Below are 14,051 nucleotides of genomic sequence, written 5' to 3' on the forward strand. Positions count from 1 at the left end.
CCTCAACTCCCTCTCCTCTCCATCTCCCCATGTCCTCCATGTTATTTGTTATGCTCCACAAATAAGTGAGACCATATGATACTTGACTCTCTCTGCTTGACTTATTTCGCTCAGCATAATTTCTTCCAGTCCTGTCCATGTTGCTACAAAAGTTGGGTATTCGTCCTTTCTAATGGAGGCATAATACTCCATTGTGTATATGGACCACATCTTCCTTATCCATTCATCCGTTGAAGGGCATCTTGGTTCTTTCCACAGTTTGGCGACCATAGCCATTGCTGCAATAAACATTGGGGTACAAATGGCCCTTCTTTTCACTACATCTGTATCTTTGGGGTAAATACCCAGCAGTGCAATTGCAGGGTCATAGGGAAGCTCTATTTTCAATTTCTTCAGGAATCTCCACACTGTTCTCCAAAGTGGCTGCACTAACTTGCATTCCCACCAACAGTGTAAGAGGGTTCCCCTTTCTCCACATCCTCTCCAGCACACGTTGTTTCCTGTCTTGCTAATTTTGGCCATTCTAACTGGTGTTAGGTGGTATCTCAATGTTGTTTTAATTTGAATCTCCCTGATGGCTAGTGATGATGAACATTTTTTCTAAGGTAGTCAGATTTTTTCTCCTTGGATAAATGATGACCAGGGAAATTAAGTGTCCTGCTTAAAGTTGCAAAAGGATAAGGTAGGTTCTAGTAACAGGACTACAGAACAGACGAAATTAAGTGTAAATTTAAAGCCATAAAAATTTCATTTAAAAAAGTCTTAACAGTAACACTCCTATGATATTACTTGGTGTTTCCTTTTATATTTTCATATTTTTAAAAATTTTATTTAAGTTAAATTAACATATAGTATATTATTAGTTTCAGAGGTAGAGTTTAGTAGTTTAGTGATCATCAGTTGCAAAAAACACCCAGTGCTCATTACATCACGTGCCCTCCTTAATGCCCATTATTCAATTATCCCATCCCTCCACCAACCTCCCCTCCAGCAATCCTCCGTTTGTTTCCTATACTTAAGAGTCTCTTATGGTTTCTCCCTCTCTGGTCTTGTCTTGTTTTATTTTTCCCTCCCTTCCCTTATGATCTTCTCCTTTCTTTTTTAAATTCCACATAGGAATGAAATAATCTAATGGTCTTTCTCTGATTGACTTATTTCGTTAGCATAATACCATCTAGTTCCATCCATATCGTTACAAATGGTAAGATTTTATTCTTTTAATGGCTAATATTCAGTTGTCTGTGTGTTGTATATAACATACCTCATCTTCTTTATTCATTCATCTGTGAATGGACATCTGGGCTCTTTCCATAGTTTGGCTCTTGTGGACATCGCTGCTATCATACTGATGTGATTTATATAAATATGCATACAAAAAGACTTTACATATCTGATTAGAATTTATGTATTGTCATTTTCTGCCTTTTTTGTGTTCATCTTAAGACTCCATATACCAGCATATATATCACAGCTTTCATGTTAATGGGTCTTAGATTTGTAAAATAATAATAGTTAATTATTTATGTAAATTGTCTGAGACTGTGCCTAGTACTTCTCCATGAGTTGGTATTGCTTTACAAAATTGTTCATACAGCATTTTTCATTTGAATTGTTTTCTTTGGATAAATTCCAAATATTAGAATGATTTCATCAAAGCTTTCAAAGTGTCCTGTACAGGGCTTTGTCTATTGTCAATGCAGCAAATACCAAAATGTGCCAACTCCTTTGAATCTCCTGTCTCAGGCGAATGTATTTATTGAACATCATGTTTTTGTTTTTAGTGTGTATGTGTGTGTATACATAGGTTATATTTCATATATAGGTTATATTTAATATGAAGGTTATATTTCATAACCTTCATATCTATATATATAGATGTATATATGTTATATCTATATATCTATATAGATATAAAGGTTTGCCGAGTTTGCCAGGGGTTTCCGGCCAATTCTCACGAGTTTTCTACCCAGATCGATATCAGTTTGGGTAGAATGTTCGTGAGAATTGGCACGCATTGTCTAGGGATTTGGGCTGCACGCTTGCTTGGAGTTTGGAGATATATATTTATTTATTCACATATATATATATGGAAATCACAATCTCAAAGAGATATCTGGTGATGCCTGGGCAGTTCAGTCAGTTAAGCATCGGCCTTCCACTCAGGTCATGATCCCAGGGTTCTAGGATTGAGTCCCACATGGGGCTCCTTGCTCAGCACAGAACCTGCTTCTCCCTCTGCCTGCTGCTCCCTCCACCTGCTTATGCTCACTCTCTCTCTCTGACAAATAAATAGAATCTTGATAAATAGAGAGAGATCTGTATCTACATGTTTACTGCAGCATTATAGACAGTAACTAAGACATGAAAACAGCCTAAGTATCCACAAGTGGATGAATGCATATAGAAGTTGTGGTATACATACACAGTAGAATATTATCTAGTCATAACAAAGAAGGAAATCTTGCCATTTGTGACGACATGAGTGGACCCTGAGGACATCACACCAAGTTAAAGAGGCCAGAGAAAGACAAATACTGTATGATCTCACTTTTGTACAGAATCTAAATAAGCCAAACTAAAAGGAACAGAGAGTAGAATAGTGGTTGCCAGGGACTGGGAGTTTGAGGTAATGGGGAAATGTTGGTCAAATGGTACAAACTTCCCATTATAAGATAAATAAATTCTGGGGAATCTAATGTACAGCATGGTGAAGATAATTAATAATATGATACTTGAAGGTTGCTAAGAGAGTAGATCTTAAATGTTCTCATAACAAAAAAAGAGGTAATTATGTGATGGGATGGAGGTGTTAACTAACATTATTGTGCCAACCATTTCCCCAACTATGGGGGAAAAAGTACATTTCTTTACATTTCCCCCAACCATAAAGAAAAAAAATAATACAACGACTACCTTAGTAGTTCTGATCAAGATTCTCCCCTCAAATCATGAAAGGAATTCAAGGTTAAGTGCTGGGACTGCTTCACTGGCAAGAATCCAAATAACTGACAAGAACCTGGGGAAAAGGGAGCACATATGAAAAAATTAAAACAGGATGCCTGGGTGGCTCAGTTGGTTAAGCAATTGCCTTCAACTAAGGTCATGTTCCCAGAGTCCCGGCATCGAGTCTCACATCGGGCTCCCAGCACCATGGGGAGTCTGCTTCTCCCTCTGACCTCCCCTCTCATGCTCTCTCTCATTCTGTCTCTCTCTCCCTAAATAAAATTTTTTTTAAAAAAAGAAAAAAAGTCAAAACATTAATTTACATAAGGACTTCACACCATGTTAAAACTGAAGCTCATAGGGACAGAAATCTTGTCAGTTCTTGCTGACTGACCTTGGTAGATTGTGTGTCCTGTAGAGGACAGGTTCCTTCATTAGGGGGCTAAACACCCTAGTTCCAATGACAGAGAAGCTGAAGCCAAACCTAGGGGATGTTGAAGCAGTTGCCAGCCCAGCAAGGCCTCATGTCATGGAGTTAGAAACTAAATGCCCTCTGCTGTAACTCTGTCCTCCAAATATCTGTTAGGAACCTCTCATGTGGTCCACTCTAGCTAGAACCATGCAAGGAAGGTAATTCCAGGAAAGACAGTTCAACCTATCTGGGGTAATGCCTTACAAAGCCACTACAGTGAGCTCTCAATCAAGATTTATTGAGTGATTAAATGAGTGAATAGATGAATAGATCAATTTCATCAGGAGTAACCCTCAGGCCATAAGATCTAAAAACAACTGTAGGTCAGTCAGAGAAGAGCTATTCTTTAACAGAGAGGAGTAAGCAAAGCTCATGGAGTGTTTTTCTGCATGCGAGTGAGGGCTCAGGCTGAGGGTGGAACAAAGTCAAGAGTCCTGTACGGGGGGTGGACAGAAGCTTAATTAAAGTTTAGACAAATTTGAGATGGATCAGTGAGGATCAACAGTCAACCTAATCATTTTGAAGAGTAAACAGGGCTGGAAAATCCCATGTGGGGAAGTGGGAAGTAGAAGGGGCAGGACCAATATAGCTCAGAGAATGTTTTATCCAAGTTTAGCTTATTCTTGGTAGGGGCTACTAAGAAGGGGTTATATGTTGATTCAGTCTAGAGGAAGAAGAGAAATTTTACCAACACTGATTAACAAGCAGTTTGTTTTGATATATCAGTGTGTGGCTCACAGCTCAGCTAATCATTTATAAGGCAGAGATTGGGAATTTGGAGGATCGATGTCTGGCCTGGTCATAGGTAAGCAAGCGGCGCATCGGTGAGTCTTATTAAGGCAGGTGGGAGGAAGAAGGATTCCTTGCAATAAGCCCTTCTGGGAAACACAAAGTAGATGGAGGGATTTTTTTTTAATATTTTATTTATTTATTTGACAGACAGAGATCACAAGTAGGTAGAGAGGCAGGCAGAGAGAGAGGAGGAAGCAGGCTCCCCGCTGAAGAGACAGCCCAATGTGGGGCTCGATCCCAGGACCCTGGGACCATGACCTGAGCCAAAGGCAGAGGCTTTAACCCACTGAGCCACCCAGGTGCCCAAATGGAGGGATTTCTTTATATGTTGTTATTTTCTAGGATAACACGGGCGTGGGTAAAACTCCACATTGTAAGTCCCTTGGAGAATTGCATTTATTGAAATACAATTTGACCTCAGTCCTTTGGCCTGCCTTCCGAATTAGCTCTACAAATCTTTCTTCACTGCCTTGAAGGTACTGTGGTTTTTAAAGTTTTTATTAAAACTCTAATTAGTTGGGGCACCTGGATGGCTCAGTGGATTAAAACCTCTGCCTTCGTCTCAGGTCATGATTCCAGGGTCCGGGGATCAAGCCCCACATCGGGCTCTCTGCTCAGCTGGGAACCTGCTTCCTCTCCCTTCTCTGCCTACTTGTGATCTCTGTCTGTCAAATAAATAAATAAATAAACAAACAAATAAATAAATAAATCTAAAATAAAATAAAATTCTAATTAGTTAACATACAGTGTAATAATAGTTTCAGGTGTACAATACAGTGATTCAACACTTCCATATGACACCTGGTGCTCATCACAGCAAATGCCTTCCTTAATCCCCATCACAACTATTTCACCCATCCTCCCCCCCACCTTCCCTCAGTGTGTTCTCCATAGTTAAGACTTTCTTTCTTGGCTTCTTCCTCTCTCTTTTTTCCCTTTGCTTTTTTGTTTTGTTTCTTAAATTTCATATATGAGTGAAATCATATGGTATTTTTCTTTCTCTGATTGGTTTATTTCCCTTAGCATAACACTCTCTAGCTCCATCCATGTCATTGTAAATGGCAAGATGTCATTCTTTTTGATGGCTGATAATAGTCCAGTGTGTGTGTGTGTGTGTGTGTGTGTGTGCGTGCGCACGTGCGTATTCACATCTTCTTTATCCACTCATCAGTCAGTGGACATTTGGACTCTTTCCAAAATTTGGCTATTGTAGATAATGCTCCTATAAACATCAAGAGGCACATGTATCCCTTTGAATTAGTATTTTTTTTTATTCTTTGGGTAAATACCTGGTAATTCAATTGTTGGATCATAGGGTAATTCTATTTTTAACTTCTGGAGGAAACTCCATACCATTTTCCAGAGTGGCTGTACCAGTTTGAATTCCCACCAACAGTACAAGAGAGTTCCCCTTTCTTCACATCCTTACCAGCACCTGTTGTTTCTTTTGTTGTTTAGTCATTCTGACAAGTGTAAGGTGACATCTCATAGTAGGTTTGATTTGCATTTCCCTGATAATCAGTGATATTGAGCATCTTTTCATGTACCTGTTGGCCATCTGTATGTCTTCTTCAGAAAATTGTCTATTCTTTTGATAGGATTATTCATTTTTGGGGTGTTGAGTTTTATGAGTTCTTCAGTATATGGTTAATAAACTAACCCTTTATCAGATATACCATTTGCAATTATCTTCTCCCATTCCACAGATTGCCTTTTAGTTTTGTTGACTATTTCCTTTGTTGTGCAGAAGTTTTTATTTTGATGAGATCCTAATAGTTCATTTTTCTTTTGTTTCCCCTGCCCCCAGGGACAAATCTAGAAAGAAGTTGCTATGGCTGATGTCAAGCTATTGCCTATCTTCTTCTCTAGATTTTTTGGTTTCTAGTCTCACATTTAGGTCTTTAATTCATTTTGAATTTTTTTGTGTGTATGGTGTAAGAAAGTGATCCAGTTTCATTCTTTTGTTTGTTGCTGTCCAGTTTTTCCAACCTATTTTTTGAAGAGACTGTATTTTTCCCACTAGATAGTCTTTGCTGTTTTGGTAAAGATTAACTGACCATAGAGTTGTGGATTCCTTTCTCGGTTTTCTATTGTCTTCTACTGAGCTATGTGACAATACCATACTGTTTTTGTGCCAGTACCATACTGTCTTGATCATTAAAATTTGTAATGTAACTTGAAATAGAGAATTGTGATGCCTCCAGCTTTGCTTTTATTTTTCAAGGTTGCTTTGGCCAGGTCTTTTGTGGTTCCATACAAATTTTAGAATTGTTTGTTCTAGCTCTGTGAAAAATATTGTTGGTATTTTGATAGGGATTGCATTAAATGTATAGAATAACTTGGCTAGTAAAAACCTTTTAACAATATTTGTTCTTCCAGTCCATTTTTTTGTGTGTCTCCTTCAATTTCTTTCTTTTTTTTTTTAAGATTTTATTCATTTATTTGAAAGAGGGAGCACAAGTTGGGAGGGGTTGCAGGGGGGGGTTGCAGAGGGAGAGGGGGGAAGAGACTCCATGTTGAGCAGGAAGCTCGAACTGGGTCTGGATTCCAGGACTCTGCGATCATGACCTGAGCCAAAGGCAGATGCTTAACTGACTGAGCCACCCTGGTGCCATTCAGCTTCTTTCATCAGTGTTTTATAGTTTTCAGAGTACACATCTTTCACCTCTTCGGTCAGGTTTATTCCTAGGTATCTTATTGTTTTTGGTGCAATTGTAAGTGGGGCTGATTCCTTAATTTCTCTTCCTACTGCTTCATTATTGGTGTATAGAAATGCAACAGATTTCTGTACATTGATTTTGTATCCTGTGACTTTAAAAGTGATTAAAGTGATTCATGTATCACTCTAGCCAGGGGTTTACCAATTTTATTAATTTTTTTCTTTTTTATGCTTATTAATAGTTTAATTTATGAAGGAAATTATCAATTTTTTTCAAAGAATCTGCTCCTCATTTCATTGATCTGTCCTACTGTTTTTTAGTTTCTATATCATTTATTTTTGTCCCAATCTTTATTATTTCCCCCCTTCTGCTGGCTTTGGGCTTTATTTATTATTCTTTTTCTAGCTCCTTAGATGTAAAGTTATTTTTATTCAAGATTTTTTTCTTGCTTCTTGAGGTAGGCCTGTATTGCTATATTCTTCTCTCTTAGGACTGCTTTTGCTACATCCCAAAGGTTTTGGACTACGATATTCTCATTTATATGTTTCCCACGTATTTTTAAAATTTTTTCTTTGATTTCCTAGTTGACCCATTCATTGTTTACTAGCATGTTGTTTAGCCTTCATATATTTGTGGTCTTTTTTTTTTTCTTTTGGTTGACTTCTAGTTTCAAAGTGTGGTCAGAAAAGGTACATGGTATGATTTCAATCTTTTTGTATTTGTTGTGATCTGTTTTGTGACCTAATATGTGATTTATTCTGGAGACTGTTCCATGTGCACTTGGTAAGAATGTGCATTCTACTGTTTTAGATTGGAGTGTTCTGAATATATGTTAAGTCCATCAGGTCCAGTATGTCATTCAAAGCCATTGTTTCCTTGTTTATTTTCTCTTTTTTGATGATTTGTCTATTGATGCAAGTGGGGGTGTTAAAGTCCCCTACTATTATTGTGTTATTATCAATTATGTTTGTTTTGTTTTATATTTATGTTTGTTGTTGTTTTATATTTTTGGGTGCTCCTATGTTTAGTGCATAAATATTTATAACTGTTGTATTTTCTTGTTGGATTATCCCCTTTATAATTATATAATGCCCTTCTTTGCCTCATTTAACAATCTTTGTCTTAAAGTCTAGTTTGGGAGGATCTGGGTGGTTCAGTCAGTTAAGCATCTGTCTTTGGCTCAGGTCTTGATCCCAGGGTCCTCGGATCGAGCCCTGAGTCAGGTTCCCTGCTTAGTGAGAAGTCTGCTTCTCCCTCTCCCTCTTCCTCTGCCCCTCCCCCCCACTCTCTCTCTTTCTATCTCAATAAATAAATAAATAAAAATCTATAAAGTCTAGTTTGTCTAAGTATTGCTACTCAGGCTTTCCTTTGACATCCATTTACATGATAGATGTTTCTCCACCCTCTCACTTTCAGTCTGCTGGTGTCCTTATGTCTAAAATGAGTCTCTTGTAAGCAGCATATAGATGACTCTTGATTGTTATCCATTCTGACACTCCATGTCTCTTGATTGGAGCATTTACTTCATTTACATTCAGATTAATTATTGATAGATATATATTTATTACCACTTTATTACTTGTTTTGTTGTTGTTTCTGGAGGTTTTCTCTGATCCTTTCTTGTCTTTGTTACTTGTGGTCTCTCCTTTGCATTTAAAGAGTCTCTTTTAATATTTCTTTCAGGGCTGGTTTAGTGGTCACGAACTCCTTTAGTTTTTGTTTGTCTGGGATACTCTTTATTTCTCTTTTCATCCTGAAAAATAGCTTTACTGGATAGACTATTCTTGGCTGCAGATTTTTCCCATTCAGCATGTTGAATATATCAGCCACTGTCTTCTGGCTTGCCAAGTTTCTGTTGAGAAATCTCCAGGTAGTCTTATGAGTTTTCCGTTGTAAGTTAAGGATGGCTTCTGTCTTGCTGCTTTTAAGATTTTTTTCTTTATCACTGTATTTTGCAATTTGAATTATGTTTTGGTGTCAGCCTGCTTTTGTTGATTTTTATGGGAGTCCTCTGTGCCTCCAGGACCTGGATGTCTGTTTCCTTCCCCAAATTAAGAAAGTTTTCTGCTATTATTTCTTGAAATAAATTTTCTGCCCCCCTTTCCTCTATCTTCTTCTTCTGGGACTCCTATAATACAAGTGTTATTATGTTTGATGGAGTCATTGATTTCCCTAAGTCTATTTTTGTGTTCCATAATTATTTCTCTCTGTTGTCCAGCTTCATTATTTTCCATTATTTTGTCTTCTAGATCACTAATTCATTTCTCTACTTCTTCCAGCCTGCTATTCAATGCATCAAGCCTGTTTCCAGTCTTGTTTATTGTATTCTTCTTCTTTGATTGATTCTTTTTTAACTCTTTTATTTCTGTAGTAAGGGCCTCCCATCAAGATGACTTCTATTTTTTTCTCAAGTCCAGCAAGTATCCTTATAGTTGTTGCCTTAAATTCTTCATCAGACATGTTACTTATGTCTGCTTTGCTTAGATAGCAAATCTAAGCAAAGATTACATTTGCTGTGGCCTTATCTTGTTTTTCATTTGGGATAAATTCCTCCATCTTGGCATTTTGTCCAAGTCTCTGCCTTTCTCTTTGTATTAGACAAGCCAGTTATGTCTCTTGCTTCTGAAAATAATGACCTTATAAAGAAGAGGTAATGTAGTGTCAGGGCCCGATGCATCAGGGAGTGTCTCTGGTGTGTGCTGCATTGTTCTGCTGTTGTTGTTTCAGCTGCTCTATCTTTCATGCCGGTCATCTACAGAGGGTACTTGCATCCAGAGGGTAGTGTTTGGTTCCCAGCCTGAAGGCAAATTTTAACTATGTGTGTTCTGATCTGTTTGTGAAATGAGACCTAATACCTACTCTACCAGAACTGAGATCCTGCAGAACTCACTGGTCAGGAGATGTGGTATGGGCAGGGTTTTGTGCTGGTGTTCTAGAGGAGGGGACTGCCATGCTTGGACCAAGGCAAATTTCACTGAGAAGGACAGTCCTGCCAGAGTGCATGGAGGTTGACCTTGGTGTACGCAGATTATGTAATCAGTGTCAGTGCTGACTTGCTTCCCACAGGTGGTTCTGTATTTAAGCCTAGTATGGGGTAGGAAAATGGTGCCAGCTGAGCCTGCTGATCTTTAAAACTCCAGGCTGTAAACTCCACTGGTTGCAAGAGCTCACAAAAATGAATCCCTCTCATTTTTCAAGCCAATGACTTTGGACAAACATTCTCCTTGTACATTCCAATGTGTTCCCCCATCCCCTGCTCTCTCACTTATTTTTCTCTGAGACCATGGTTCCCTTACACAGCATCCTTGATCTATTTTTTCCCAAAACCACATCTCCAAACTTCTACTTTCCTTGGTGTGGCCTCTTCTCTCTCTCTCTCTCTCTGGTTGTGGAGTTTATTCTTCCCATCTTCTGGTTGATTTCTGGGGTATTTAGGATGATTTGATATTTACTTAGTTGTGTTTGTAGGATGGGATGAGCCTAGTTATCTTCCTTTATCTGACCTGTGATGGGTATTTTTAAGGATTTTATCTGTTGCCTATTATATCAATGATTCCTGAATATGGCTTCCTAAGAAAAACATCTGGAGAAGTGCTGGGGAGAATGAGGACCAAATGTAACTCAAACACTGCTAAGGGAATATAAAATAGTTCAGCCACTTTGGAAAAACAGTCTGTCAGTTTTTTAAAAGTTAAACATAGGCTTACTACATGACCATGGAAATGTACCTTTACATGTTTACTCAAGAGTTTACTAAAATGTTTACTAAAAACATTTGCTCAAATGGACTGGTCAAAGCACCTAACATGTATTGATTTATTTAACTGGCACAACCACTTTATGGGACAGGCATGTAGTCACTGGCATTTTATCCATGAGAAAACCAAGGCACAGAGAAATTGAGTAATTTGCCCAACATCCTATAGCTTGTAGCTGGCAGACTCAGGCCTGTCATGAGGGGAACTTAATCTCTAAGATGTTCATGCATGTTGGGGTGCCTGGGTGGCTCCATGGGTTGAGCCTTTGTCATCACTCAGGTCATGATCTCAGGGTCCTAGGATCAAGCCCTGCATCAGGCTCTCTGCTTAGCACGGAACCTGCTTCCTCCTCTCTCTCTGCCTGCCTCTCTGCCTACTTGTGATCTCTCTTTCTGTCAAATGAATAAATAAAATCTTTAAAAATAAAAGATGTTCATGCATGTTTAGATACTATATATGAAAATCTTAATGCATCCTTAATTATTGGTATGCTGGATGATATAAAAGTTAAAATAAAAATTTCATACAGATTTTTATAGGTTAGAAAATGTTAAAGAAAAATAGCTTTGGAAGTATGCACCTGTGCTTTCTGCCAGTCTTATTCTTCCTAGGATATAGTGAGGAGTTCAGTGAATGGGGCACCAAGAAAATGGCAAGAATGAAGGCCTGACCATGAGCTAGAATTACCTGCTGTGTCTGTTTTGGGTCTTTGTATATTTTCCATCACTTCTCATTCCTTGATATTTCTTGATCCTCTCTTTAGGTTAAGTGTAAGATGTTCCACTTACAAGGCCCACAAGTGCTGCAGATGCTACAGAAATCATTGAGGAAGAGCCTCCCAGAGTCCTTAAAGGTAACAGAATATTTTTAGAGGGAAATAAAAGGACTGGCAACTGCCGATGAAAGAAGTAAGAAGGAGAACAAACATTCTCTGAGCACCTACTCTGTAGCAGGCACTTGTTCGTCTTACATCTCATTTAGCTTACATCACCTCACTGGAAGGCAAGTCTATTATACCAATGTAACCAAAGAGGAACTCAATATTAGAACTTGACCACACCACTAGTGAGTGGCAATCATATGATTTAAATCCACTAAGATCTTTGCTGTGTGATGACCCAAAAACATCTCTTTGTGCCATTCCAGGAATTATATAACTGGAAGATTTGCCAGAATTGCACAGTTGACTGAACTAACACATTAATGTTTAACTTATTTTTTCTAAACAATTGAGTGCCTGACAGAAGTTAAACATTACGATTTTTCTTTGAAATTAAGGATAGGCCAATTTCTATTTTGTCAAACCCCAAAAGCTTATGTTTAATATGGGATGAGATAGAAATATGTTTTAAAAATAGATCAATGGTCTTGTATATAAAGAGGTGGGGTTTTTTTTGGGGGGGACAATAATGTATGTTTCAAAGTACTAGAATATTACGAAGGATAAAGACTGTCATTGCATTTTAATAAAGTTATCAATTCACCGTGAATGCATTAAAAATGCTGAAATGTATACACCTGAAAACAGAGGCTCAAAGGACATAGGACAAAAACAGATAGAACTTAAAGAACAAATAGATAAAGCCACATGTGTAATTAAACATTTTTAACACTCCTCTCTGAGTAACTTATAGAATAGACAGAAAACCTATAACCTATATTGAAGACCTGAAAAATACTATGAACCAACTTAATTGACACTTACAGAGTACGTCCCTCAACAATAGCAAAATACACATTCTTTCCAAGTGCACATGGAATGTGTACAAAGATAGGATACATTCTTAAGACTTTTTAAAGAACTGAAATTATAACAAGTATGTCCTTCAACAAAATGATATTAAACTTGAAAAAAAACCCTGGAAGGTATCTAGAAAGACATCCAAATTTAAGAAATATATAACACATTTCTAAATAAAACATACTTTAAAGTCACAAGAAAAATCAGAAAATATTTCAATAAAGATGAAAGCAAAACATATCAAAGGTTTGTGGATGCAGCTAAAGCAGTGATAAATGGGAAATATATAGCATTAACTGCTTTACTGAAAGAAAAAAAACCAATAATGTCAAATTAGCATTTTAAGTTTCCACCTGAAAAATCAGAAAAAGAAGAATAAATTAACCTCAAATCAAAGAGAATAAAGAAAATTATAAAAGAGCATAAAGCAATGAATTTGAGAGGACAAAATCAATAAAAATTAATCAAGGGGCGCCTGGGTGGCTCAGTGGGTTAAAGCCTCTGCTTTCGGCTCAGGTCATGATCCCAGAGTCCTGGGATGGAGCCCTGCATCGGGCTTTCTTCTCAGCAGGGAGCCTGCTTCCTCCTCTCTCTCTACCTGCCTCTCTGCCTACTTGTGATCTCTTTCTGTCAAATAAATAAATAAATAAATAAAATATTTAAAAAAAAGAAAATGAATCAAATCTGGCACATTGAAAAGATCAATAATGTTGATAAGCTTCTGACTCGGAAATGCAGAGAGAAGACACAAATCAAATCAGGAATGAAACAGGGACACTAATACCAATCCCATAAACACTTTCTTAAGATTTTTATTTATTTTTTATTTTTTTATAAACATATAATGTATTTTTATTCCCAGGGGTACAGGTCTGTGAATCGCCAGGTTTACACAATTCACAGCACTCACCATAGCACATACCCTCCCCAATGTCCATAACCACACTCCCCATCTCCCAATCCCCCTCCCCCCAGCAACCCTCAGTTTGTTTTGTAAAATTAAGAGTCACTTATGGTTTGTCACCCTCCCAATCCCATCTTGTTTCATTTAATCTTCTCCTATCCCCCACCCCCCATGTTGCATCTCCACGTCCTCATATCAGGGAGATCATATCATAGTCATCTGTATCTGACTGACTTATTTCACTAAGCATGATACCCTCTAGTTCCATCCACGTCATCATAAATAACAAGATTTCATTTCTTTTGATGGCTGCATAGTATTCCATTGTGTATATATACCACCTCTTCTTTATCCATTAATCTGCTGATGGACATCTAGGTTCTTTCCAAAGTTTGGCTATTATGGACATTGCTGCTATAAACATTAGGGTGCACGTGCCCCTTCAGATCACTACGTTTGTATCTTTAGGGTAAATACCAGTAGTGCAATTGCTGGGTCATAGGGTAGTTCTACTTTCAACATTTTGAGGAACCTCCATGCTGTTTTCCAGAGTGGTTGCACCAGCTTGCATTCCCACCAACAGTGTAGGAGGGTTCCCCTTTCTCCGCATCCTCGCCAGCATCTGTCATGTCCTGACTTGTTAATTTTAGCCATCCTGACTGGTGTGAGGTGATATCTCATTGTGGTTTTGATTTGTATTTCCCTGATGCCGAGTGACGTGGAGCACTTTTTCATGTGTCTGTTGGCCATCTGGATGTCTTCTTTGCAGAAATGTCTGTTC

At 38.0% G+C, this 14,051-nt stretch overlaps 1 protein-coding gene across 4 annotated transcripts in view; it reads left to right on the forward strand.

The window, feature by feature from the left end:
• The window catches only part of LOC123947997 (glycine N-phenylacetyltransferase-like), a 28,532-nt gene that overhangs the window by 648 nt on the left and 13,833 nt on the right, over positions 1-14,051 (forward strand). For 2 of the 4 annotated variants that reach the window (XM_046014389.1, XM_046014387.1), the window contains exon 2: positions 11,389-11,478. In XM_046014389.1, coding sequence (XP_045870345.1) covers positions 11,401-11,478 — 78 coding nt within the window. In that variant the 5' untranslated portion in view covers positions 11,389-11,400. Of the gene's footprint in view, positions 1-3,952; positions 4,221-4,662; positions 4,684-11,388; positions 11,479-14,051 lie in introns of those variants that run through there. The other 2 variants (XM_046014388.1, XM_046014390.1) reach the window with 2 other exon arrangements.

The sequence above is a fragment of the Meles meles genome, chromosome 8, assembly GCF_922984935.1.
Source record: "Meles meles chromosome 8, mMelMel3.1 paternal haplotype, whole genome shotgun sequence".
In the NCBI taxonomy this organism is placed as follows: domain Eukaryota; kingdom Metazoa; phylum Chordata; class Mammalia; order Carnivora; family Mustelidae; genus Meles; species Meles meles.